The following is a 26,947-nucleotide window of genomic DNA, read 5'->3' on the forward strand; positions in this document are numbered from 1 at the left end:
TTTACATCAGTTTTAGATTATAAACTTTACATAAGTTATAAAAATGTTGTTGTCTCCCGACTTCTCGAGCACGTGACTGCAAGGACGCGGTCTCGTTTATAATTAATGATTACTTCCATAAAATATTGCAATAGTTTTTTTGTATTTTGCTCTAGATTAAGTAGTTAACTTTTACAACGTGTGTTAAATTCAATCATGTAACATAGTTTAAATTGTTAACTAGCTTTTGCCCGCGGCTTCGCTCGCTTTAAGAAGTAGGTTTAATGTATTATTATAATAATATATATACAATCTTTCATCTCCTATTTTATCCCCTTAGGGGTGGAATGGATCAGAATCATTTCTTAGCGGATGTCTACGTCATAACATCTACATGCATGCCACTGACCTCCATTATACAAGTACGCTGGACTTATGATTGACCCTTTGAAATGACAGCTATTTTTCGTGCCTATTTGAAGCGGAATCAGCGCCCCTAATGCGGGGGAAGAGAACTAAATCTGACGTAAAAATGACGTTTGAAAGTCGCCATATGGGCGCTGATAGCAGTAGTGAGAGTACTTGGAACTAATACTAGTAATGACAACCAATAACGATTAAGCGGCCATTTGCAAGTTACGTCAGTTTTAGTTCTCTTGCCCCGCATTGGGGGCGCTGATTCCACTTCAAATAGGCACCAAAAGCAGGTGGGCATCATAAGTCCAGCGTACTTGTATAATGGAGGTCAGTGATGGATGCAAAATTTCAGCCTCATCCATCCAGTTGTTTGGGCTCTGCATTGATAGATCACTATGTCAGTCAGTCAGTCACCTTTGAGTTATAATATATATTTATGGATAAATCATTTTTATTGCGTCTTTAACATTTGATACTTACATCTTATCCTAATAATTATTATGTTATGAGCATAAACCTATAATGCTACAGTATATATTAAGTCTATGGTTATGAGTGACATGTCTAGGCAGGCGTGGCAGATCAGCCACAAAATGTTTATTTGACTGAACCAGAAGCAAAGCGCGCCGCGCGCGCGTTGAAATCGTACCATACTCTTTTCGAAAAGTTTCCTCCTTTGGTTGTGAATAGTAGATATGTTACCGTTAGAATGCAAAATACGTTAACGTGCGCATTACCTAAGTAATCTGCAGATTCCTTGATACCTATATAGTTGCATTCTCTTCCTTCGTTAAAATCCTATTAACTTTGACTTAAGCTTAATGTTGCTATAATGATTGTTTTTTACGACGATCTGTTATTACTTTATTAGTAGATTAACATTTTACTTAAAATTTAATAATTAATTCCTTTGTTCATGTCTAAAAAATTATATTCAATAATTCTCTATACAGCTAAATAACATGTTTTATTCAAACAAGAACCTGTTTTATGTCATTTAATGAGAATAGAAGAGAATAAAATAACTGACTCACCCAGGTAATCTGCAGAATACCTTGTTAATCTGCAGTCTAACTGGTTTACGCACATTACCGATAACAGAAAATATTATATCCATTTTATTTATCTAATTATATTATCAGGACAATAGTCCAATCCAGGATGAAACCAACTATGGAATATTACTTAAAATTATAACAGTGATGATAATTAACTTGGAGTTTTTGCAGTACTGTGCTAGAGCTTTTCGTATACCTACCTATTATTATCATCGAAAGTTTAGACATCGAGTTTTAGAAGCAAGATGATTTTCATAAGCATTTGGTTACATATTAGCAGTTAAGTATCAAATGCTTAATGATACCTAATACTCTTGTTCAGACATTTGTTTCCTTTTTGGAAAGCTTCTATTAATTTTGGCAGTCAGTAGATTTTACTTTGTAAGTGGGACCTATTACTCTTTTGCTACATGTCTAATTAACGAAATTTTTATGCAAAGTTTTAAAGATAAACAGCCGCACTAGAGACATATTTTAATCATTAAGACTTTGACTGAAAATGTGATAAGTTTATGTCAAAACATTAATTTAATTAAAGTTATCATTAAATTGATCTGAGAGCTACCTTAAAGTAAGTAATAAGTAAATAATAATAAATAATACAAAGTTAAAAAAAATTGACCAAAATAATCCATATGATTATTTTGTTAATTGTTTACAGGTGGTATTTTGTGCTGACGTCAATATTTTTAATTTGTTTACCATTTAAGGGTCTCCGATCGTCATTATTATACTCTCTTAGATTTTCACGTTTTAAATTATTCATTATATTATTTATGGTCACTTATCACCCGTAGTAATATTGTTTTTCCTCATAATCAATCTACAAGTAATTTTCTAAAGATAAAATATACAAATAATTGTCTAAACGTTATATAAAGTTTGTCGGACGTTTTCTAACTTTACGTAGAAACGGTTGCGAAATTGAAATTAATCTGTTGTGAAGACTAATGATAATTAACTTAAAATATATTAAAATTATAAAATACTTTGAAGATATCAAATTAGCTTGGTACAGAAAACGTATAAAATGATAATATCTTTCAATACTTATCAGTTATCTCTTTCTCTCTCGTCGATGAAACATCAGATCAGTAAAATGTTATGTTATCAGTTAGATTCATAATTAATATTGCTGTATTATTTTAATGAAACCTACAACTAACTGCTAAGCTATTTACTATCAGAGAAATTGAATCATAAGTCATAGGCAGTAATTGACCTACAATGGGCTGGGTTTTGACATGTATACTATTTAGTAATTACTAATAGATACATAGTATAAATCTATATCTATATATTGTAATAAAATTTAAATGTGAAAGTCTTACTGTCTGCTTGTCCGTTACCTCTTCTCTTCACGCTCAAACCACTGAACAGATTTTACTAAAATTTGGTGTGGAGATACTTTGAGTCCCGAGAAAGGACATATCACATAGGATAATTTTTATCGTGTTCCCGCTCGATGAACTTTTGGCACAACGGAGCTGCGGGCGTCATGACGGTGATCATCTAGTAACTCTACAAAACACGTAGTCCATCTATTTCTCTGAATATATTAATTTATCTATTTGCTGTCGGACAAAACAATAACGTTACAAAAAGTTGTGAAGACATTAAACTTGTCCTTTAGTGGAAAATTCCTAGTCCGCGAGTTACCTATTTGAATATATTTAAACCATCGACCAGCCAGCGACGCATCTACAGTTCTTTCGGATTTTCAGACTCTGATATGGGCCTAGATTTGAACCTGGGGAAATGTGAACTTTTTGTCCCTGATGATTGTGGGGATAGGTAGAGATGAGATAATATCCAGTTTCAAGGCCGTCGCCCCAGAATTATCAGTGATTGAGAAGAGTGCACTTTTCCTCTTGGGTTCACCTGTTCTAGCCGATTCTTTTCCGGACTATATAAATGAAAAAACACGGAATTTTAGTGAAAGTTTAGATCGTCTTCTCCAAATTAACAGTCACGTGGCACTTACTCTGATTCGATATTGTTTATTCGTTCCAAAATTTACGTATGCTTTGCGGTGTTGTCAGTTCCCAGAACTTCTCCATAGCTTAGATGACACCCTAAAGCATACGCTTTCCACAATTTTAAACATAAAATTTGATGAACGTTCCTGGACCCAAGCTACACTACCAGTAAGGTTCGATGGCCTGGGAATACGAAAAACATCGGACACAGCTTTACCGGCGTTCTTGTCCTCGGTCCACGCAAATCGCGCAGTAATAGCCAAAATTTTAGAGCCCTCATCTTGCCCATTCGTCATTCCCTTTGCGGACGAGGCCAAGGATGCCTGGGATATTGCTAGTGCCGGCAGCGGGGTTCCCAAGAACACATCTTCCCAAAGGCTCTGGGACGAGCCCATCTGCGAACTGGTGCGTAATAAACTGTTTAACACGTCTACCAGCACCGTAGAACGGGCTCAACTTTTGGCCGTGGAGAGGTGGGAGTCGGGAGATTGGCTGCAGGCACTGCCATCTAAAAACACAGGAACATTGCTGGACCGTAATACATTCCGTCTTGCCACTGCCCTGCGTCTTGGTGTCCCCCATGTCGTCCCCCATCAGTGTGTTGTGCTGCTCGCGAAGTGCCGGACGCTTTTCACGGCATCACAACCTGAATGACCTCATTCGTCGGGCTCTTGTCACTGCCGGCGTGCCAGCGATACTGGAGCCCTCCGGTTTGGCGCGCGACGATGGCACTCTTGCCATCGTCTCTACCCGATGGAATGACCCTGGTGCCCTGGAATGTGGGTCGGGCCCTTGTGTGGGACGCTACTTGTGTCGACACACTCGCCTCGTACCATATTCAGAGCACCTCGAGCTGTGCGGGCGCAGCCGCAAACCAAGCAGAGAACCTCAAGCGGCGCAAATATGAGAACCTCAGCGGAGATCTTATATCTGAACCGTTTAGGGTGGAAACTCTAGGCGCATGGGTCCGGGGGCACATAAGCTTTTTAGAGGAATATCTAAGAAGCTTGTTGAAGCCACCCGAGATCCCAGAGCTGGGAGCTACCTGGCACAGCGGATAGCAATTGCCATCCAACGTGGCAATGCTGTCAGCTTGCTGGGCACTCTGCCAGATGGGGACGACTTGGGCAAGTTTTTCTTTTTATAGTTTTATATTTAAAGTTTGTATATATAATATATCTGTATATTTTAGATAGTATTTTAGTGTTTAGATTTCTATCATAATGTGTTATTGTATATGTACTTTAAACCATTTGAATATTTTTTTAACGATTGTTATAGGGAGAAGTGACAATCTTATCAATCGTGGTTATAGATTTTTTAGAGCTTGGACGATTTTTTCTTTAGATTAATATTAAATAGGACAAGTGCGAGTTGGACTCGCGCACGAAGGGTTCCGTACTATTATAGAGTAAAAATAGGCCAGAAATTGTTTGTATGGGAGCCGCCCGTAAATATTTATTTTATTATAATTTTATAATTAATTATTAAAGCTTAAATATAATTGATATTTTTTTTGAATATTTTAAGTGCCTATCTGTCCCACTATTGATATCGAGCAAAAATGGCAAAAAATCATGTTTTTAGCATGGGAGCCTCCCTTAAATAATAATGTCTTATAATTAACTGATCACCAGAAATAGTAACATTTCACAGACAAAAATAGTACCTAAAGGATCACCAAAATACAGACCACCATTTTAATGTAAAATGATAACCAAATATTTAACATCTTAAAACCAAAAAAAGTAAATGATCACCAAAATAAGTAAATGATCATCAAAATTAGTAAATGATCACCAACATTATACTAGCATTTTAAAGTAAAATGATCACCAAAATTAGTTAATGATCCACAACATTATACTAGCATTTTAATGTAAAATAATCACCAAAGATTTATTATCTCGCTATCCTATTTATGCAAAATGACTCCAAATAAATCATTGTTTCTTAAACCAAAAGTAGTAAACGATCACCAACATTATACGTTAGCATTTGAATGTAAAATTTTAACCAAATATATTTTTATTTAGCAAATATCCTATTAACACCTTCGCTGCGGGATTAAAAGGGAAGGTATTTTATATGGTGCGTTAACGGGCCGATTAGCCTTATACTTAAACTCTCCGCCGCTGCGGTATTGGGCTTATTGGCCTGGTAAGGTATCGACCAATATAAATGACTGTAACTATGCGAATACTGAAAATTTTGAAAATCCACTAATCAATATCGATATTGTAGAAGAGTTAGTGTTTATGGTGCAGGCTTCGCCCTGGATTCCTACTATTTACTTGAGAGATACATGCAAAAATATATGTAAGGTCTTATAACCCGATACCGCACTGAATTATAGGTTTATTTAAGGGAGATTTAGTGATGGGAAATAATGTTATCGACATATTATTTTTAATATAATTTATTGAAGAAACAATAAGATATTTTTTACTTTGAAAAAATAACAGGCCAGTACGGATTTGGTTGTGACTTATTATTTATCATGTAATTTTTTTAATAATCTATATCAGAACGTTCACTTTCACGATTTCATCCTTGCTGAAACGATTATTCAAGCATTTTTCTACAGTGTTTATTTGGCCTAGGCATTATTAATGATTTAACACCTATAACAAAATCTCAAAACGTAAACAAACGACTGTGTAAATGCACTATCGTACCGCTTCCGCTAATTACGTCACAACACTAAAATGAAGTAAACAATTCAATTACCTAAACCAGTGCGGGAAGGGGTGGAATGACCCTGTGTTCTCTGACGGGCCTTTCGGCCCGTTACCCGAAAGGAATGGAATTAAATATCAATCAGTGCGTTATCAGGTCGAAAGACCTTAGCACGATTTTAATGCTTTATCGAGTAGCCCTTAAAGTCCTAAACTCAAACCTATACTTGTCTCCTTTTAACATACAAAAATACTCATTATACAGCCCCCGCACCAGGGGAAGTTGGCCGTTTCTCGCCTCCGCACAGAGCGCGAGTACATGCATCGGGCCTTTAAGCCTTATAACGCAGCGAACGTGTTAAAGAAAAGACAGATAGACGGACAGACAGACATCAAAGTCTTAGTAAAAGAGTCCCGTTTGTACCCTTTGGGTACAGAACCCTAAAAACGGGACTCTATTACTGAGACTTCGATGTCTGTCCATCCGTCTGTCTTTCTCTAGGGCCTAGGCTGTATCTCAGGAACAGGCCAGCTAGACTTCTAAAAATTTCACAGATTGTGTATATCTGTTGCCGCTATAACAACCAGTACTAAAACAAAATAAAATAATTATTTAAGGAGGGCTCCCATATGTCCGTTATTTTTTTGGCCTTTTTTGCTCGATATCAATAATGGCAACCGGTAGGCACGTTGATATTTTTGAAAAGGCCTTGATTATATTATGTTAACTTCAATAATTAGGTAACAATAATAATAATAAAATAATTTAAAAGGGGCTCCCATACAAAAACACAATTTTAGGTCTAATTTTGTTCTATAACGGTACGGAACCCTCCATGTCTGACTCACACTTGGCCGACTATTTTGTTAATAATAATATGCTTACATGTTTTGTCAATCGTAGTTATTTATTTGGACAAAAATATCGCATTGGTTTGCTCACAAGGATTTGGTAATCATTTACTAAATTTAGTGATCATTTACTATATTTAGTGATCATTTACTATATTTGGTGATCATTTACTATATTTGGTGATCATTTACTATATTTAGTGATCATTTACAATATTTGGTGATCATTTACTATATTTGGTGGTCATTTACTATATTTGGTGTTCGATTACAATTTGAAGTGTTGTCATGACTAAAATAGCTGGTAGTATTGAAATTTTAGACTTTTAATTTTTTGGTAAACAAGTTTAGGGTATCAGTGCATTTTTTGGTGGTCATTATATTTGTTTCCAATAATAAATATTAAATAATCATATTTTGTTTCGAGTAGTTACTTGTTATAGCGTCAGCAGAAACACACAATCTGTAAAAAATCAGAAGTCTAGCTATATATATATATATATAAATAACTAAAATTTTTGCCTATTTTTGCTCTATAAGGGTCAATTCAGACCGCAACGTGACGAGGCGATGGGAGGCGCGGCGCGGCATAAATTTGTATGGATTTGACAGATTTCATTTGCGTGAGACGTCTTGCTTATCTGTCAAATCCTCATAAATTTAGAAATACATCTAAGCGTCGCGTTGCGGTCTAAATCAACCCTAACAGTACGACCCGTACTTGGCCAATTTTTAGTAAGTATATTGTGTTGTTATACTAGCAACAGAAATACGCAATCTGTGAAAATTTCAAGTCTATGCTATAGTGGTTCTTGTGTTACAGCCTGGAGACAGACGGATAGACATTGACGTCTCAGTAATAGGGTCTCGTTTTTACCCTTTGGGTACTTACGGAACCCTAAAAATTGTTATATGAATTATGAAGTTTAAGTTAAATTCCACTGAATAATCCGTGAAAATGGTTCACTAAATCTTAAGTACATCGTTTATTACGCGGGAACCGCACATGTTTCCGGGACAAAGGTATCCTATGTCCTTTCCCGGGACTTGAAGTATTCCCATACCAAATTTCGTCCATATCGGTTCAGTGATTCAAGAGGACACACTAGAACCGTTTTTCCATACAAACGTTGTCCCCTGTTTCCTCCCTGGATAATGCTGGTAAAGTTATAATTTTTTTCCCGAATATCTATGGCCACTATTAGCATGTCCCTATGTTTCTTTTTTTTCATAATGTAATTATTAAAAAGATATGAACGTTCAAAAACTCAAAAAAATGGCCAGATTTTCCGCTCTGTTCAAACATCCAGAAAACAAATTTGGCTAGATTATACAAAAAATACTTAGATCGATCCGACCGATTTTTGTGAGGGCTCGCATCGTTTTTCTGTGTAATGATTTTTGACGCAGTTTTTTTAATATTTTAATAGTAACCAAACCTTGTCTGACCGATGATAACACATCTACATATAAATAAAAACTAGCTGTTGCCGTTAAGCTTATTTAGCCCCCCAATTACACAACTTTACCCATAAACTATTTATCATTGATAGGTTTAAGGTTACGTCACTGCATAGATAAAGTACTGATTTATTAAATAACGTAAAAAAGAAATAACAATCGAAAAAAAATGGAACGTAAGATAATACCACCTCTTATAGAAAGACTTTTGGGCAAGCGTTAGCGCGATGTAGGAGACGCACGGCGCCATCTATTTTGAATTTTTTGAACTAACTTAGTTTGAACAAATTTACGCATTTTCACCCCCTTACAACCCTTTTTTCCAGTTAAAAAGTAGCCTATGTCCTTTCCCAGGCTTTAGACTATCTGTGTACAAAATTTCATTACAATCGGTTCAGTAGTTTTGGCGTGAAAGCGAGACATACAGACAGACAGACAGACAGAGATACTTTCACATTTATAATATTAGTATAGATATAGATAGTATAGATATAGATTACTATGTTAAAGCACAAATCGATAGGCGTGATAGTTTTTCCGTAAAGTGTACCACAAAAGTGCTCGTTGTGGGATATACTTAATATAATAGGGCTCGCTACGCTCGCCCTAATTAGTATGGATTTAATTTAATACCTAGCACCTACCACTTGTATTGCTAAGCCACGTATGAAAATTATTAAGGGTGTGTAGAGTAAAACCTTGGGTAACGTAATAGTCCGGTTAACGAATGACTCAAAAGAGGGTATACAGTGCGTGAGCGGGAACCTAAGCGATTTTTGCTGGAACTTATTCAGGGTGATCAGGGACAAAACATACTAATTAAAGTCCTGACGTCTAGGAGGTGAGCCGGAGGGAGGGGAGGGCGACAAAGGTCATTTTTTTGGTTTTTTGTCAATAACTAAAAAACTATGTGTTGTAGCAAAAAATATTCTATGACGACATTAAAGCTTATTAAATTCTCTATAAATTAGATTCTATACACTTTTTCCAAATTCTCATCCGTTTTCGAACCAATCGCTCAGGAAAAGTAAAAATTAAAAAAAACTTTATTTTCAATATGTAGGTATTCCTTTCTAATTCTGTTTGCAGCGACAAAATATTGTTCTCAGTAAAGACTCAGATGCTGGTAAGTAGTTCGAAAACGGATGAGAATTTGGAAAAACTGTACAGAATCTAATTTAATAAGCTTTAATGTCGTCATAGAATATTTTTTGCTACAACGCATATTTTTTTAGTTATTTGCGAAAAAAAAATAGACCTTTGTCGCCCTCCCCTCCCTCCGGCTCACCTCCTAGACGTCAGGACTTTTAGTATGTTTTGTCCTTAACCACCCTGAATATTTTTCTTCAGAAATTGCTTAGGTTCCCGCTTTTCTGCAGAAATTGCTTAGGTTCCCGCTCACGCATTATACAACTACTTTGTTGACTGAGCTATAAGGCTTGATAACTTTTACAGGCCACTAATCTCATCTTCGCATAATTTTAAAATAAAATCAGTAATTGTTGTATTATTAGTTAGTGTGTTTTATGGTGTACCTTTTATCCTATATCCTATGTACCTAATTAAATTGAATGTTGTTATAAATTGTTGTAGCTGTAGTAGTAAAGATAAGTACATATTATTATCAAGTCTATACTAATATACTAATACTAATATACTTATCTATACTAATAGTATAAAGCGGAAGAGTTTCTTATTTTGTTTGTTTGTTTGTTTGTTTGAACGCGCTAATCTCAGGAACTACTGGTCCGATTTGAAAAAATATTTCAGTGTTAGATAGCCTATTTATCGAGGAAGGCCACAGGCTATATTTTATTATTCTACGACTAATAGGAGCGAAGAAGTAGAGGAAAATGTTGAAAAAACGGAGGAAATTATTTGAAAAGGCTTATCTCACGAACTACTGGAGCAATTTTTCTGTTATTTGGCACAGATAAGAAGTAGAGCACGTGAAGGATCATATGCTATTTTTTGTGGACTAAGTTGTCTTTGAAATATCTAATTTACGTGGGCGAAGCCGCGAACGTCTAGTATTAGATAAAATCAAGAGAGATATTATACTTCCGAAGTTTTGGCTTCGCCTTAATTTGATAAGGATGGTAATAATGTAAAAATTTGACCGCATCATGTGCCAAAAACCTTTGGCATTTAGAATATTTTTATAGTTTATTTATAAATTATAAAAAATGCGGCCCGGGGGTTTTTTATAATATGCGAACAGTCGCACAAACTCGTCGACGATTTCTGCAATAATTTAACATTTTGAAAGTGGAACTGATAACGGTTTTTTATTAGCAATATTTTATGTTTTATTCATTGGTTTATGCACAAGGATTCATAAATATTATAATATTATTAATAGTTCGCGAACGATGCCACAGACGGCCTTTGGGAGGCCTTAGCGGTTTATGAGATATTTTAAGCCGACGTGAATGTCGGAACTGAGAGTAAGTAAAACTGGTAGTAATCCATGGATTTATCATCAGCACCACTTTCATCTCCAGTGTTAGTAGTACACGGCAGGACCCTATACCCAGTTTAACATTTTTAATAAAGTGGTTGTGGAATACTCACAATTTAAAATTTTCAGGTTTTAAGAAAGAAATTACCATCAGGCTTATTTCACCCTTAACTATCGCAACCTTAAATGTTGTTTAAAGGTACCTTACCTACTACTGACTTAATAAAATATGAAGAGGAACTTTACTGGTAAGTACATAGTTTTGGAGCATGGACTATGGATAGTACAAAAGTATAATACACAATCTAGCGACAAATTTAGGTATTTTAGTATCGTAAAGTATATTAATTTACTTAGTACTTATTTAATTCATCAAGGCTACAAAATATGTTTCAAAACACTTTTGAAATATTAAGAAAGTAAACATGCCATTTACTCGTTTGCATTTCATAATAAGAATCATTCAAAAGCTAAATAAAAAAGAATACAAACTTTTTTAAATTTATAGAAGAAAGTTGAAATTCAGCCAGTGTTTTCTCTTCCGCTCAAGATATTCTAATCAGAATATTTTAAAGATGTAAACAAATTTAAATTTAAAACTAATAATAGCTTTAAACTGGTAACAAAAGTCTAACTGATATTTAACAATAACACTATAAATAAATTTATAATACAACATAAACGAATTTAGACGTTAGTAAAATAGCGTTTAATACAAAAATTATGCAAAGGACTCACTTAGAATTGCGAACATGTACTGATTGATCCTCGTCCCATTTTTCCACATGAGTTTCGAAATTAAAAAATTCATTTTTAAAATAGTCACTGATAAAACTTCGTACGAATCATATTCAACCAAACACGACTGCCGCTTTTCTCACACTAACTCGAAGTGTTACGATCTACAGTGGCTAAAAAATTATTCGTTTATCAGCGCTCGGTGCTCATTACGGCGGTCTACCCTAACAATCGGCTACAAAAACAAATTAAACGCGTACAATGAACAAATAAACGGTTGATTATTTTTTACTCAATCGGAAGTTGACGTTGCGGCGAGAACTCTGGAAGGCGAGGATTATGTTCTTTCTGTTTCGACGTTTCAGGAAGAAACTTTTTGGTACAAGGGGATCGGCATCTGACCTTCGTTTTTAAGGTTCCGTAGCCAAAGGGATAAAACGGGACCCTATTACTAAGACTTCAATGTGTGTCCGTCTGTCTCCAGACTGTATCTCAAGCTAATATATAAAATAAACGGTAATAGCTAGGGAGAAAATTTTACAAATGATAAATTTCTGTTACAATAAAGGAAAAATGGTAATAGGTGAAATATTTATTTGTATCCCTACTTTTCCAATAAATTTATTAAATAATAATAATCGGCCAATTGCGAGTCGGATTCGCGCACGAAGAGTTCCGTACCGGTATAGAGTGAAAAAATTGTCTATTTTGTATGGGGGACCCCTTAAATATTTATTTTATTATTAATGATTAAAGTACAAATATAGTTATTGAGGATTTCGTGAAAATTTTAAGTGCCTAGCTGTTGCCATTATTGATTACGAGCAAAAAAGGCCAAAAAAATCACGTTCCTTGTATGGGATTAATAATCCCCTTAAATATTAACTTTATTTTATTTTTAGTATTTGTTGTATAACAGCAATAGACGTACCTACATAATCTGAAAATTTCAGAAGTCTAGCTATAGCTTGAGATACAGCCTGGAGACAGACAGACAGACGGACAGACAACGAAGTCTTAGTAATAGGGTCTCGTTTTTATCCTTGTGGTACGGAACCCTAAAAATGAAATAATATGAACATGGGGGGCTCCCATACAACAATCGCCGTTTTACGCTACAGAACCCTTCGTGCGTGAGTCCGACTCGCACTTGGACGATTTTTAAATAATTTATGTCGATATGATAATTTCAATATCGTGGCCTTCGATGGCCCATTTGATCCAGCAGCCTGCGAATTTTAGACGTGTCAGCGAGGTACCTACGAGATACGGCCTACGGTACATAGTCTGGAGTTATCCTAATATTTTTTAAATATTATTTAAACATGAGTTAGTTTTTTCTTGAAACTGATGGAATCATTTTAATTAAACTCACATTTTTTCCATTCTCATTTCATCATTCCATATTTAAAATCAGTTTCAATGGCGAGTAGGTACGGAGTAGCTGGTTCAACACCTATCAATTAGTGTCTCCTGTAGGCTGTGGTGTGAGGAGATTTTGCGCAAGTATTTTTGTGTCCTTGGAATCGAGTTTTGTATTTCACATTAAAATAAGGGATATTATTTAATGCACATCAGAATAATTTTTCAGCACACTACCTTAACTCCGCTAATTAACTGAATGCATACCAGAAAAACTAATGCTGATCAAAAAAACAATTGATTAACTGAACATGTCCTTCAAAAAAAACTTAAACATCATACAAAACGAGACGACCTTTATAACCGAATTCACACCAAAAATATGGTTCATACATCAAATATATTATTTGTAAAACTAAAATTTAAATTGTTTATCAAAAATACTAACTTGCACTCTAAATTAGACAATCTTACAACGGAATTTCTAAAAACTATATCGAAAGGTGCACCACAATAAATTCAATTTCTATTATCAAAACATGTCTACAAATTGACTAACTTTATTTTCTTTTTGTTTCTCTGTTTTACTGAAAAGCATGTTGGGGCATCCTCATCTAACGCCGCACTCACTCCTTTACGCTCGCTCTTTACTCTTTTGCGACCTCAGATATATCTTGATCTATTTCTGTCAAAGTCTTAGCGACAAAGATTTTCGGTAATTACGATGAGATATGGTGAAAGGTTTTATCATTCCAAAACTATATAATTCAAGGTTTCTTGATAAAAATTAAGAAAAATTATCAAAATTCACTACTGTATTCTAATTTTATGGGTTAATAAATTTATTAATGATTCTTAAATAATTAATACCAATGTTGGCCCAATACGACTTGATTGGGTTAGGTTAGATGGGTAAGGCGGGAGCGTAGCGCAGCGTAGCTCCCGCCTTAGCCATCGTGGTTATTTTTTGTGAACCACCCAGAAGTAAGTAAGACTCATAATTGTTGTTTTTTCTTTTTTTTTTCTTTAGTAGCTTGTCAACCCCTAGAGTGCAATGTTGCAATATATCGGTAAGGAACCCTTTGTGCGCGAATCCGACTCGCTCTTTGCCGATTGTTTATTATTATTGTTTATAAACTGAGTTACCATTCACTGTGCCAAAGTTTTGTCCACGTTTAGTCCAAGCACTTGATGATTTTTATGTGTCCTTAATTATATTATGAACATAACAGATTAAATTGGGTTTTATTTAGAATAAATGGTGTTCCTAAAAGTAATTTAGGTGATGATTTTCCTTTAAAAAGTTGTAGTATGTTAGTTGAACTAAGGAATTGTTAGATATACTATTTTAATAATAGTTATTCGTTCAGTAAAGTCAGTTTCGCGAATAACTTTAAATAGTATGCTGAATTCGCATTATTTAGGGTGCATAATTATTAATTAGTGTGCAAGTCAGTATTTTTGGTGAAACTTTCAAATATTTTGATCGAGAAAAGGGAATATACAGATATTGATTTAAATACATGCCTTAAAATAATAGGTACTAATTGACTAGATGTGTTTGTGTATTTTCCAGATATTATCATAACAATATCTAATATTTTTCTTCAAACCTTCCTCATACAGATATGAGGCATCATCTCGAAATTATTGTGAAACTTACTAAGTAATATTATTTTGTGTTTTATGAACGGCTCGTATTAGGGTGAACAGTGAACACTGAACATGCCACAATTTTTTCCTCGATATACTTGCCCACTAAAATATGTAAACAAAGGAAGCCTGTTCCAATTTTTTAAGTAAGGTATCTATGCATGGTCTCTTATTGCTGTAAACACCTAAAATTTTAGTAATATGCCATTTTAGTAGGGAAATGGGTACTGGCCACTGGGCCTTTGTTTTTGTTTTTTATTTATTTGGGGCAACATATTAAATTTACAACTTTGTAATCTATATTCGAGTTAACTACCAAATGAATTAACGATGTATCTAACTAACTATACTAGAGATCGCCCAATGGTCGAAATTCGACTTTAGTTTCAAGGACATTAGGATTACTACCTAAATTTTGTAAAAGATATTGACTTTATCATTTTTTTTTCAACTCTTGTCTCTGGGACTCGGGCCTCAGCTGATCTCAGACTGGCCGTGTAAGCATTGTCTAATAGTATCTTAGATTCAATAAAAAAAACTATAATCCATTTTCAATTTGTCTGTTGACATTGGTTGAAGTCTGTTGACTTCAACCATAAATGAAAGAGTATAATTTGTATGTATAGGCTTGTCACTCAAAAATCTGTCATTTCTGATGTGTGTGTGTGTGTGTTGCAGTGTGTGTTATATTTTATTTGTTAAAAAATGTATGATAAAAGCATAATTTTAAAATAATATTAGTTCGATGCACTCCTTCACCATATAAACTATAACTGTGCAAAATTTCATGCACCTACGTTTCCCCATTTTTCGTAAAAAGGGTTACAAAGTTTTTTGTTCGCGTATTAATATTATGATGATGAAGATTGTGTCGATAACGATGACATCATTATTATAAGATATTGTCATTCATGTTAGGTACATGTATTTATTAATGAACTGCAAGACAAAAAAAACACAAGCAGAATTTCCGGACAAATACGACCATCAAACTTTCAAGAAGAGAGCGTTTTCCCTCTTAAAAGGTCGGCAACGCATCTGCAGCTCTTCCTCTCGCGAGTGTCCATGGGTGCTTGCTAGCTTTCCATCAGGTGACACGTTTTTTCGTTTGCCCATGTTTGCCTCCTTATTTAATAAAAAAAATCTATGATTCTTGTCCGCTACTTCAAGTGTCGATTAACATTGTTATGGTAGCAGGCGCCAGCGGTGGATTCCAGCGCTGAGTCACTGTATCTAAACTTGTCTACCAGTAGCTGTATGTAAACATGTTTCAATCCAGTACAATATCCGGCCTACTGGCGCCCGGCGCCTAGCGTGAGCTTACCAGGCCCTGGGCTGAAACTACTTAGGGCCGGTGCCGTAAATAGGGCGGTGCCACCGGTGCCCAGGCACAGGGCGCAGACTCTGGGGGGCGCAAGAATGGCCAGACCTGGGAGGCCTACACATTGCACTGCTCTGAGTACCTAATATAATATCTACAAAAGAACAAGGGCGTAGTTAAAGAAGCTCGCACAGGGCGCAAAAAAGGCTATTTACGACACTGCTTAACGCCACAACATTTTAATTGTTAGTTCGTAGTACCAACACCTAAATTGTATAATAAACCTTGATCGTATGATTCTCAGGGATACCAACAAAAATGTAATAAAATTATGAATTCTTTCGCATTATCGTCTATTTCTGACTAGACTTAGCTGAGGGGCGGAGGCCCTTGAACTCATGGGGCCCTGGGCTTAACCCCAAATAGCCATAAAGTTGCTAATTATTGGTTAATTTTTGACGATGGCCAGTCAAAAGCGGTATTAAAAAAACCCAAAAACCCCAGAAACCATACTTAAAGAGTACATATAGTATTCCTGGAATTTGTGATTTAAACCATTTAGCATGCCGGCCAGCTCGACCAGTTTTACGAGACGGTCGTGCGAGGTTCCAACCAGTGCTTAAAAAACAGTCATGTGATGTACCAGACATACCTACTTACTCATATGCTAATGCTAAGTATACCAAACCTGCTTTGCCCCTACTGGCATTTCATATATTGCGGTAATAAATCTTATACATCGCGAAGTAACCTAATCGAAAAAAATACTTATAAGAATTAGCGCCAACACAAACAAAACTAATTGACTTACTTTCCCTTTCTTTCTTTTATTATTATGGCAGTTGGTGGAAACCAGTGCCGGATTTATATTTTTTATGAGTGCAGGTCATTTTATTTCCGCCGCCCCACGTACGAAATCTGCCGCCCCCTAGGACGGTGCCGCCCCTAGGCCGCGGCCTATACTGCCTAATTTATATATCCAGAAATGTTGGAAACAGGAATATTATGTATAATATTAAGTCTGGTGATCGTCGCTTGTTTTACCAAACTGCGTTATTTGATTGTTAGGGCCATGAAATAATAACAGTATGGATAAAATTACAATAAATTTATATTTTTCATTGGTTCCATTACATTAACTTTACAAACTTACATTACACAAAAACAATATGTAAGTATATATAATTTATAATTAAATATAAACATAATCTGACAGCTAAATATGTTCACTTTTTACCACTACAACACTGTCCAGTGGCAGTGGATCGCACAGTGTGATAAAAACCTCGATTTTGTTTCGTCACGTTTTTCTTTCAAAATACTATAGTTGATAGCTATATAAGCATTAGAGTAAAACTCCGAGATCGATATTCTTTGTAGTTATTTTTTTTAAAGAGTGTCAAAGTTGGCGTTTTTCCGGGTAAAAAATTTGCATAAAAATTAATAAAAAAAAAAACTAATCAAGTAACATTCATTTTGTTTATACCAATTGAACAAGCACTTAATACTTTACTTTTTCTCCAAATTTGGTTAACCTACTGTGATCAAGTAGGGAGATATTTATTTATTTGATAATTATAGTTTTTCATTTTTAATTTCGCGATTAGATCGAATTAGAAAAAGTTTTAAGCATGAAACGATAGTGTGAGTAATTCTTTATCAATGTTATTAATAAAAATCACACTCTAATAACCTCTGTGTCAGAAGTAATATCTAATTAAAAAAATTTTTAATAAAAATTCGGATTTTTTATACCTAGGGTTGTCACTAAAGTTGATATTTTATTTTCCCCGACTACATCAGAAGGTGATTACTGATTAGATACTGTTTGAGCATCCATACTAATATTATAAATGCGAAAGTGTGTCTGTCTGTCTGTCTGTTACCTCTTCACGCCCAAACCGCTCAATCGATTTTGCTGAAATTTGGCATGGAGATACCTTGAGTCCCGGGAAAGGACATAAGATACTTTTTGTCCCGAAAAAATGTACGGTTCCCGCGCGATAAACGAGTTTTGGCGCAACAGAGTTGCGGGCATCATCTAGTATAAAATAATTAATTTACGTCATATTTTTTTCACTTTTTAGATTTTTTATTATTAGACCTGCCTAAACGTGATCCTGATATTTTTTGTATAGGATATCGATTGCGAATTTGCGTATCAACCGGATGAATCAAACAAGAGACCTTTAGTGACAACCTTAGATACAAAAAATCCGAATTTTTATTTAAAAAAATGTAAATACGATATAACTTCTGACACAGAGGTTATTAGAGTGTGATTTTTGATAACATTGATAAAGGATTACTCACACTATCGTTTCATGCTTAAAACTTTTTCTAATTCGATCTAATCGCAAAATTAAAAATAAAAAACTAAAATTACTAAATAAATAAATATCTCCCTACTTGATCACAGTAGGTTAACCAAATTCGGAGAAAAAGTAAAGTATTAAGTGCTTGTTCAATTGGTATAAACAAAATTAATGTTACTTCATTAGATTTTTTTTAATTAATATTTATGCAAATTTTTGACCCGGAAAAACGCCAACTTTGACATTCTTTAAAAAAATAACTACAAAGAATATCGAGTAAAACTCCGAGGAGTTTTACTCTAATGTTTATATAGCTATCAACTATAGTATTTTGAAAGAAAAACGCGGTGAAACAAAATCGAGGTTTTTATCACACTGTGGATCGTCATTTAAAAATAATAATAGTATATGTACTTAATATGCCTGGTTAAGTAAGTTAGGTTAATATGCCTGGTTTTTGAGGTTTTTTTTACAGAAAATTTTCTTTACACTAGCGTTGTTAAGAGCCTACTGTCAAAACTGTAGCGGTGTGTGTAGCTAGCATGAAAACATTGTAGTAATATATCTAAACATTGCAGTAGTATAATATTATGGTTTTGACGTAATACAATTAAAAACGCTACTGACTCGATAAACTTCTGTAAAAAAACTCAAAATGATTCCGAAGTTATATTGTCTCGCTGATGGCACTGCATTGTTTATAAAATATAATAAGGTATAAAACAAATATAATATAAGTTATAAGGTCTAGGAGTTAGGACTCTTGAACTTTAATCATTAAGAGCCCATATGACCCTAACTTGACTACATACTTTAACCTAGATCTCAAAATCTGTAAGGTCTAGAAAACTGATTTTTTGACACAAGTAACTTCAGTTCATAAAGATTAAATGCTCAAGACTAAAAAAACACGATTACTCAAAAAATGCTCGATAGTTTCTTTTTTACAAAAAACCTTGTTTTAGACACATTTTTGCTTGGATCTTCGAAGTTTGCTGTCTTTTCTTTAATATTTTTTAATATCTAAAAAGGTATTGATAAAACCTAAATTTGCTCAAAACACTTATTTCATAATCATTATAGTTCGTCTTTTATTCAAGTAAAACTAAATCGGCGATGATTCCGCGCCGTTCTTTTTCACCTGGCATATGAAAGAAGGGCGTGAGTGTGAAGAGAGAAGGACGATGTTTGATTTTTAGAGTCAGGTGAGCTCTTAATCCAACAACAAAACGACATTGATTTTCGGAAATTTGAGAATACCATTTTTACGTCGACGTACAAAATTGATCGAATGAGGGATGAAGTTGCATTAATGATGCACAAAATGACTGGGTATAGATTTAACTGCCCCGCACACAGAGACGAATATTAATTATTTAACTGCAATTAATTAAGGGGGCGACTAACCAACAATTTCCGATTTTATAATTCATTTTCATACTTGAAAATAAGCCCCCAGTTGTATTATTTTATATTTGGAAATATAATATAGTATCTAATTTTATAAAATTAGATACTATATTATATTTCCAGGAAATTAGATACTATATTATATTTCCAGGAATTTTATCTGAGCAAAAACGCGATATCTTAAAATTTTCTCGATATAATAAAATCACAAAGACGCATCGAATTTTCAAGAATTTTTCATTTATTGCCATAACCGTGCATTGAACTTAAGTTAATATTTTAACAAATTGTATAAAATTCTATAATTGAGAAACCGACCTAGCGGATTTTTAAAATGTTGTATGTATTTATCGAGTTATTGAGAAAAAACTAATTTGGCGATGAACCCGCGTCGTCCTTTTTCACTTGACATATGAAAGACGGGCGTGATTGTGAAGATAGCGATGTTTGATTTTTTGGGTTAGTCGCCCTCTTAATAAAAATTTCGACAAATAATGTTAAGTAATTAAGAGCTCACCTGACTCTAAAAATCCATCATCGTCCTTCTCTCTTCACACTCACGCCCGTCTTTCATACGCCAGGTGAAAAAGGACGGCGCGGAATCATCGCCGAGTTAGTTTTACTTGAATAAAAGACGAACTATAATGATTATGAAAAAAGTGTTTTGAGCAAATTTAGGTTTTATCAATACCTTTTTAGATATTAAAAAATATTAAAGAAAAGACAGCAAACTTTGAAGATCCAAGCACAAATGTGTCTAAAACAAGGATTTTTGTAAAAAAGAAACTATGGAGCATTTTTTGAGTAATCGTGTTTTCGTCTTGAGCATTTATCTTCATGAGCTGAAGTTACTTGTGACAAAAAATCAGTTTTCTAGACCTTACAGATTTTGAGATCTAGGTTAAAGTATGTAGTCAAGTTAGGGTCATATGCGCTCTTAAGAGGATTCCACACCGCCGTTTTTCCATACAAACGCTGTCCCCTGTTTCCTCCCTGGATAATGCCGGTAGAGTTATGATTTTTTTCCTGAATATCTATGGCCACTATTAGCATGTTCCTATGTTTTCGTTTTTTTCATAATTTTATTATTAAAAAAGATAAGAACGTCCGAAAACCCAAAAAAATGCCAAGATTTTTCTCTGTGTTCAAACACCCAGAAAACAAAGCTGGCTAAAATATACAAAAAAAATAAAACATAGGAACACAGCACAAACCATGCTTTAATTCTTAATGAAAAAAGTACTTAAATCGGTTAAGTTTTGGAGAAGGAATCAGCGGACAACGAATCGAAGATTTTCTGTTCTTTTATTAGAACTTTTGTCGTGTTGTCTCTATCGCGCTCTGCGGTGGGAGACTTGAGATTGGTGAGACAGCAATACATTTTCAAATACCTATTTTCAATTTCTCTCGCCCCTGGTGTATCCTCTTAAGATTCGTCTCTGAGTGCGGCAGTAAGTAGAATTAAGGCCGGTATAAATAGTCAGTACTTAAGATGCGACCCGGTCTCAAGACGCGGTTCGGCTCTGTGAGTGGTCCAAATTTTGACAGCCGACCAATCACAGAGCCTGAACCGTGTCTTGAGACCGAGATGCATCTTGAGTACTGACTATTTATACCGGCCTTAGTCTTACAAAGTTAACTAAACTTAATTATTGTGACTGGAATAACTTAAAGCTACCTAACAAACAAACATGTAACCTGTACTATAAAATAATTTCGTGCTTGAAACTCCTTGTGAGATGTTTGTGCGGCAGGACGATGGAGTTGAGGAGAATTGTTTCTGCGGGTACTACGACACCAGCGCCTGTAAAAAATATTTTTCATAGGTTTTTTTTGTTATCTTTAACTGGTAATTAGCATTTACAATAAAAAATAATCGATCAAGTGCGAGTCGGACACGCGCACGAAGGGTTATTGATACAAAGTTGCCAAAAAATTGTGTTTTTTTTTTGTATGGGAGACCCCCTTAAATATTTATTTTATTATTAATTATTTAAGTACAAATATAATTAAGAATATTGTGAGTATCTCAAGTGCCTACCTAATACCAATATTGATTACGAGCAAAAAAGGCCAAAGAAATCACGTTTGTTGTATGGGAGCCCCCCTTAAATATTTAAATTATTTTGTTTTTAGTATTTGTTGTTATAGCGGCAACAGATATACACAATCTGTGAAAATTTCAGAAGTATAGCTATAGCGGTTCTCGAGTTACAGCCTGGAGACACACAGACAGACGGACAGACATCGAAGTCTTAGTAAATAGTAATAGGGTCCCGTTTTTACCCATTGGGTACGGAACCCTAAAAATAGACGTTGGGTCAAAACGACATCTATGAACGACGAGTTAAAACTGTATTATTAAGTTTACTGCAATGACCGCTAGATGTCACTATCCCGCACAAATACAAACTATCGTGTGGTTTGCTTCCTCGGTCCTATACGAAATCATGAGCGCCGATAACCTCGTGCCTCAATCTATTGAGTAAGGAAATTATTGGGCCTTGGTAATTCTTGGCTATGTCCGTAAAGGGCGAAATGATTTTTGAGGGGTACAGGTCGTCCCCTTGAGGGGCAAGCCTACTTTGCTGGCCCTTCGGGTGAAGCGATCTGCCCTGTATAACACACAAAACTTAAGTTCCCATTGAACGCGTTCATGCTGTGACGTAAATCTCGTTTTGTTTCGATTGGATTTCACAAACTTCTTTTGATCGCGATTATTAAATCTAAACTTACGTGACGTCACGCGATTATTTTACATGTTTTCATCATTTTAGCCTTTTCACGTTAATTTAACAACAAAATAGCAAGAAACAGTACATAAACTAACAAACGCATACGTCAAAACTGTAATTTCTTTTATCTATGTTTTTCGTTCCGCCATGACAGGGCTTGAACGGGTTTTATATGACTTAGGACTTTGGGCGTTCAGAAGATAAAACTCGGATTTGCTGTGAACGCGTTCAGTTTATGCTGGTGAAATGCATTTCGATGTTATAATCGCGTTTATACGTTTTGAACCGGTTCAGAGTGCTTTGAACGCGTTCCGTTTCTATGGTGAAATCGCCCCTAAATAATTATTAATTATAATTTCTTATATTATTATGTAACTCAAAAAACTTTTAAAATACCAACAAAACTTACCTAAAATTGTGATAGACGGATTCAGCCGTCCGTCGCTGTTGAACAGGGGCGTATTGTCCATCTTGGCAAAGGGCTTGTTGGGGTCGGGGTCGGACGGGGTGCCCTCCACGCGGGCCCACTCCCCAACTGTCGCCTCTTGACCAACTAGTAAGAAGTAATATTAAGGGCCTGTTTCACCACTTCCTGATATTAATTGCCGAATAGGCTATCCATCTTCTCTTGACAGACAAAGTATGGAGAATCTGTCAAAAAAGTTGTGAATAGCCTAATCAGCACTTTATCAGAAAGTGTTGAAACAGGCCCTAAGCGACTTGTTACAAATAGTTATCCTGTAGAATCGACAATGCTTTTCGAGTTGGATTGACAATAATTTTACCTAATCATTGGTTGACGCTAAAGTATAGTTTTCTCAGAGCCAGTACTGACTGCCCATAAGACTGGCTAACTTAACTATACTTAAGTCGCGAGTACCTGCGCAGTATCTTTTCAAATTCGACTCGAGCGGGAATTGTAAACTAATTTGCTAGTATCTGACTTTCATAACTTGAATGTCGCTTCGATCGCAGCCTGTTTCGCAGATAGAATCGAAGCGATATGAAGTATGACGTGAATCACGACTTGGCATAATATATGCGAAATTTTTCATAAATTCAGATACACAAGCAGGTATTAACTCACCGACAGAGTACATAACTAGCGCGTGTTCGTGTATCGCGGCGTTGTTCAGTACTATCGACTCTTTGACGCGCACGCCCGCCATCACTCGCACTCCCGCGCCGATTGACACGTTCGGTCCTATCTGGAAATAATTGAATTATTCAATTATCCGGCCAATGAAATTTTTGTGGCCTCTCCTCGTTGGTTCATGACCAATACAAACAATTGGAAACATGTAGAGGCACATATTCGTCTATAGTTGTTGTGCATGTTATAGACAGCAATGAGTATATCCAGATATACTCATTATCAGTCAGTTATTCCAGATAACTAACGGCCGTTCCTAATATTTGATCTATCTCTGGTTTTGCCCTACTAGAGATAGGAATAGCTCGCATAAGACATTAGAGACATATATTTTATGTCAGTTCAATGTTAGCTGCAATCGGTTGTATGTCAAACCAGAGATAGATTGAATATTGGGAACACGGCCATTCCCAATATTCAATCTATACAACATCATCATGTTGACTTATATGTTATGACAGATAATGGTCTATTTATTTTGGTTGACGATAGTTGTGCTGGTGCATACTAAACTCAACTTCACAATCATGGTTTTCCAGCATGACCCAACATCGAGAGGAGCTTTTGTTTTGTAAATGTTTCCTAGATGAATCAGTGCTGTGTTACTGCTTAAATTAACTTATTAAGTATGATCAATGATTACACACAAATATGTTGGTGATTTTGCCTGGCTGACTTGGCAAACAATGAAACCAGCCACCGTCACTAAAACTGATCTGAGAGAACTGGGAGGCGTTATAATTATTATTCTCTTGTTTTATTATTATCATCATCTTAAAGTATTTACCACAGCAGTTTCGTCGACCACAGCGGTGGGGTGTATGAACACGTCGGGCAGTATCACACAGGGTGCCTTATTCATTCTGCTCCTGTATAACTCCAGGTAGTGGCGGTTGGCGTAGATCGCCGAGCCCGCCGTCTTCACTTGCGACCACCAGTTGGTTACCTAAGCAAACCACTTTGTTATTCAAAACAAAATCTTCAGGTTACATTACAATAATCCCATTTGTACACAAAAAAACTTTTTGGTTAGTCATTTTGTCAAAAAAAAAAGATTACTTTCAAACACGACATTAAGTATGTGGTTGTAGCACAATGATTAAAATCTTAACAAAGTGTTTTTTTTATTTTTATTTATTCAAATTTTTTTGACAAGGCTTAAAAATGCACTTGGCATCTATGCCAGCCTCATAGTATTATTCAAAATTTAATAGATTAAACTATAATGCGACCCTTCATTGACAATAGATAGACAAAGTGTTTTAATAAATATTAAATTTTTATCTAAAGGCAATGTTATGGCAGAAAATAGTTACATTGCTAGTCCCAGTACTCATAGGGGATAAACGATAATAAAACATAGAAAAAGAACAGTACTCACTTGCAATGCATATAGTTTATTAGTTCCAGCCAGAGGTCCCAAAACATCTTGTTCCCAGGACATGTAGCCTGGGTGTGGGCTGCTTTGGCCATTGCTACTAAAAACAAATAATAATGTGTAATAGTTGACATTAATGTAAAAAAATTGCCTTAACACGTGGCTTTCAACTAAACAACAAATCGGCACTCTTTTATATTGTATTTTTTTTAGGTGGAGTATGGAGTGGAAGTAGTCAATTAAAGCAAGTCATGCTAACCTGTAAAATCCATCTTGCTTTCTCTGAAATGCTTCAGCCATTATCTGGAACACTTGTGTTGAACACACATACACACCACAGTTGATCAGTGTTGACACATATGAGTTTGGTTTCTCTACGTAATGTGTGACTGATTTGGTCACTGGCTCTCGGACCATGCAGCCGTAGAAGACAGATTGTTGTCGAGTAGCTTCTGTTCCCATTATAGTGACCTACAACATAATATTTGAAAATTTAATCCTTCGCGGATTATTGGAAATGCTATTGTATTCTATTTTTGTTGTGATCACCGGTGCTCTTATGGGACTTGAAGGAATATTATGGTTATTTGTTTTACTTTTTTGTCTTATTTAAACAAAGCAATAAATAAGAGTCTGTAATATTAAGTTCATAATAAAAAACTGATTTCATACCAAAGCATTGCTTCTTTCCTCGTGAAACTGCCACAACTCTTTCAGAGGAAAATCTGCACAAACATCACCATTCAATAGGAAGAAGGCACTAGGGCTGCCTGCACGAATCTGGTCTCTAAAGTGGTAAAGACCACCTCCTGTACCCAATGGTGTGAACTCTTGAAGGTATCTGAAATAAAATGCATTAAAATATTTAAATATTATTTGAAGTATCTAAATTTCATTTCCTTTCTTATAAAGTCTTTGGAGCAAAGAAGTTTGTTTATTACTTCAATTTTGAGGAATAATAGTCCAGAACTAAACGTAACATATTATAATATCATACCTAATAATAACTTGATATTCCTTCTGCATTTCACTAACAAATTGTGACATAGTAGTTGTAACATATGACCCAATAATTAGTATTTCCTTGCATTCTGGTAACTTGGCACATGCTTCTATATGGTGCTGTATCAGTGGTAACCCTGCTATTGGAAACAAGGGTTTGGGCGTGTCTAATGATAGTGGCCGAAACCTTGTACCTGAAAAATATTTAGTAAGTAATACAAGTAATTTTATGACATACTGTAATAACTTATTAATTTTCGAATGTATCCGTTTCTTCACGCTTAATATTTAAAGATTTAGGTAAGTATAGGTGACAAATATTTCAATCAAAATTCAAGAATCTTGGAAGGATCTCATAGTGTGGAGAGTACTCAAGCTGCTTGAATGTTTAGTAGAAATAGTTGACCTAAATACACCCGTATACAATTTCGAGTGTATTTATACTGAAGTTTGCTCTTGTAGTGTAAACGTGGTTATATTAAATTCAGTATTTGTGATTGAGAAACATAGAAAATCTATTGAAGATAATGCCGGTGACGTAGACTGTTTAGATATATTATTATTACCTTTTTGTGGGCCACCAATCAATATAACAGCCTTCAGCATGGTGCGTATTTGATAATATTCAAGTTAAATCACAATACTTCGATTAATAGAAAAATGGAAAATAATAGAAATACAATACGAAAACATACACAAACAACCTTAAAATTGATACACGTCAACTAACAAGTGACAACTGACAAGTGACAAGTGACAACTGACAAATGACAACTGACAAGTGTCAGAGACAAATGACATTTTTTTTCTTATTATGGCACTTCGGCTATATAACAATGGCCAGTATCAAGTATTATAAATGGCGGGAAAATAGTATTGTTGCATACAATTTTCAGCATCGTTTCTTTATATCGTCAGTTCAAAAGTCTAGTCAAAGTCGAAGTAAAAAGTCAATACAGTCAATGAGTCAAGTCAGTCGATTCAGTAAAGTGGTA

The 26,947-nt window shown here is 35.1% G+C and overlaps 2 protein-coding genes and 1 non-coding gene across 4 annotated transcripts in view; 1 reads left to right on the forward strand and 2 right to left on the reverse strand.

Moving 5' to 3' along the window:
* LOC121729174 (facilitated trehalose transporter Tret1-like) overlaps positions 1 to 11,839 on the reverse strand; it is a 37,028-nt gene extending 25,189 nt beyond the window's left edge. The window contains exon 1 of the mRNA XM_042117610.1: positions 11,624 to 11,839. Coding sequence (XP_041973544.1) covers positions 11,624 to 11,696 — 73 coding nt within the window. The 5' untranslated portion in view covers positions 11,697 to 11,839. The remainder of the gene's footprint in view (positions 1 to 11,623) is intronic.
* Positions 11,840 to 21,279: 9,440 nt separating this feature from the next.
* On the reverse strand, positions 21,280 to 26,670 carry LOC121729182 (mannose-1-phosphate guanyltransferase alpha). 2 transcript variants are annotated; one of them, XM_042117621.1, is made up of 9 exons: positions 26,519 to 26,670; positions 25,948 to 26,146; positions 25,623 to 25,791; positions 25,210 to 25,421; positions 24,954 to 25,047; positions 24,360 to 24,518; positions 23,507 to 23,627; positions 22,829 to 22,972; positions 21,280 to 21,488 (listed from the first exon to the last, which is right to left on the reverse strand). In XM_042117621.1, exons 1-9 carry the CDS (start codon positions 26,556 to 26,558, stop codon positions 21,388 to 21,390), a joined length of 1,239 nt encoding a protein of 412 aa, XP_041973555.1. In that variant the 5' UTR covers positions 26,559 to 26,670; the 3' UTR covers positions 21,280 to 21,387. The 2 variants fall into 2 exon arrangements, with proteins under 2 accessions (XP_041973555.1, XP_041973554.1); XM_042117620.1 differs by having other exon boundaries at positions 24,954 to 25,050.
* Positions 22,153 to 22,301, forward strand: LOC121734602. The gene has a single exon (XR_006036761.1). It is a non-coding gene; the product is annotated as a U12 minor spliceosomal RNA (small nuclear RNA).
* Positions 26,671 to 26,947: the final 277 nt, after the last annotated feature.

The sequence above is a fragment of the Aricia agestis genome, chromosome 1 (genome assembly GCF_905147365.1).
Source record: "Aricia agestis chromosome 1, ilAriAges1.1, whole genome shotgun sequence".
Lineage (NCBI taxonomy): Eukaryota > Metazoa > Arthropoda > Insecta > Lepidoptera > Lycaenidae > Aricia > Aricia agestis.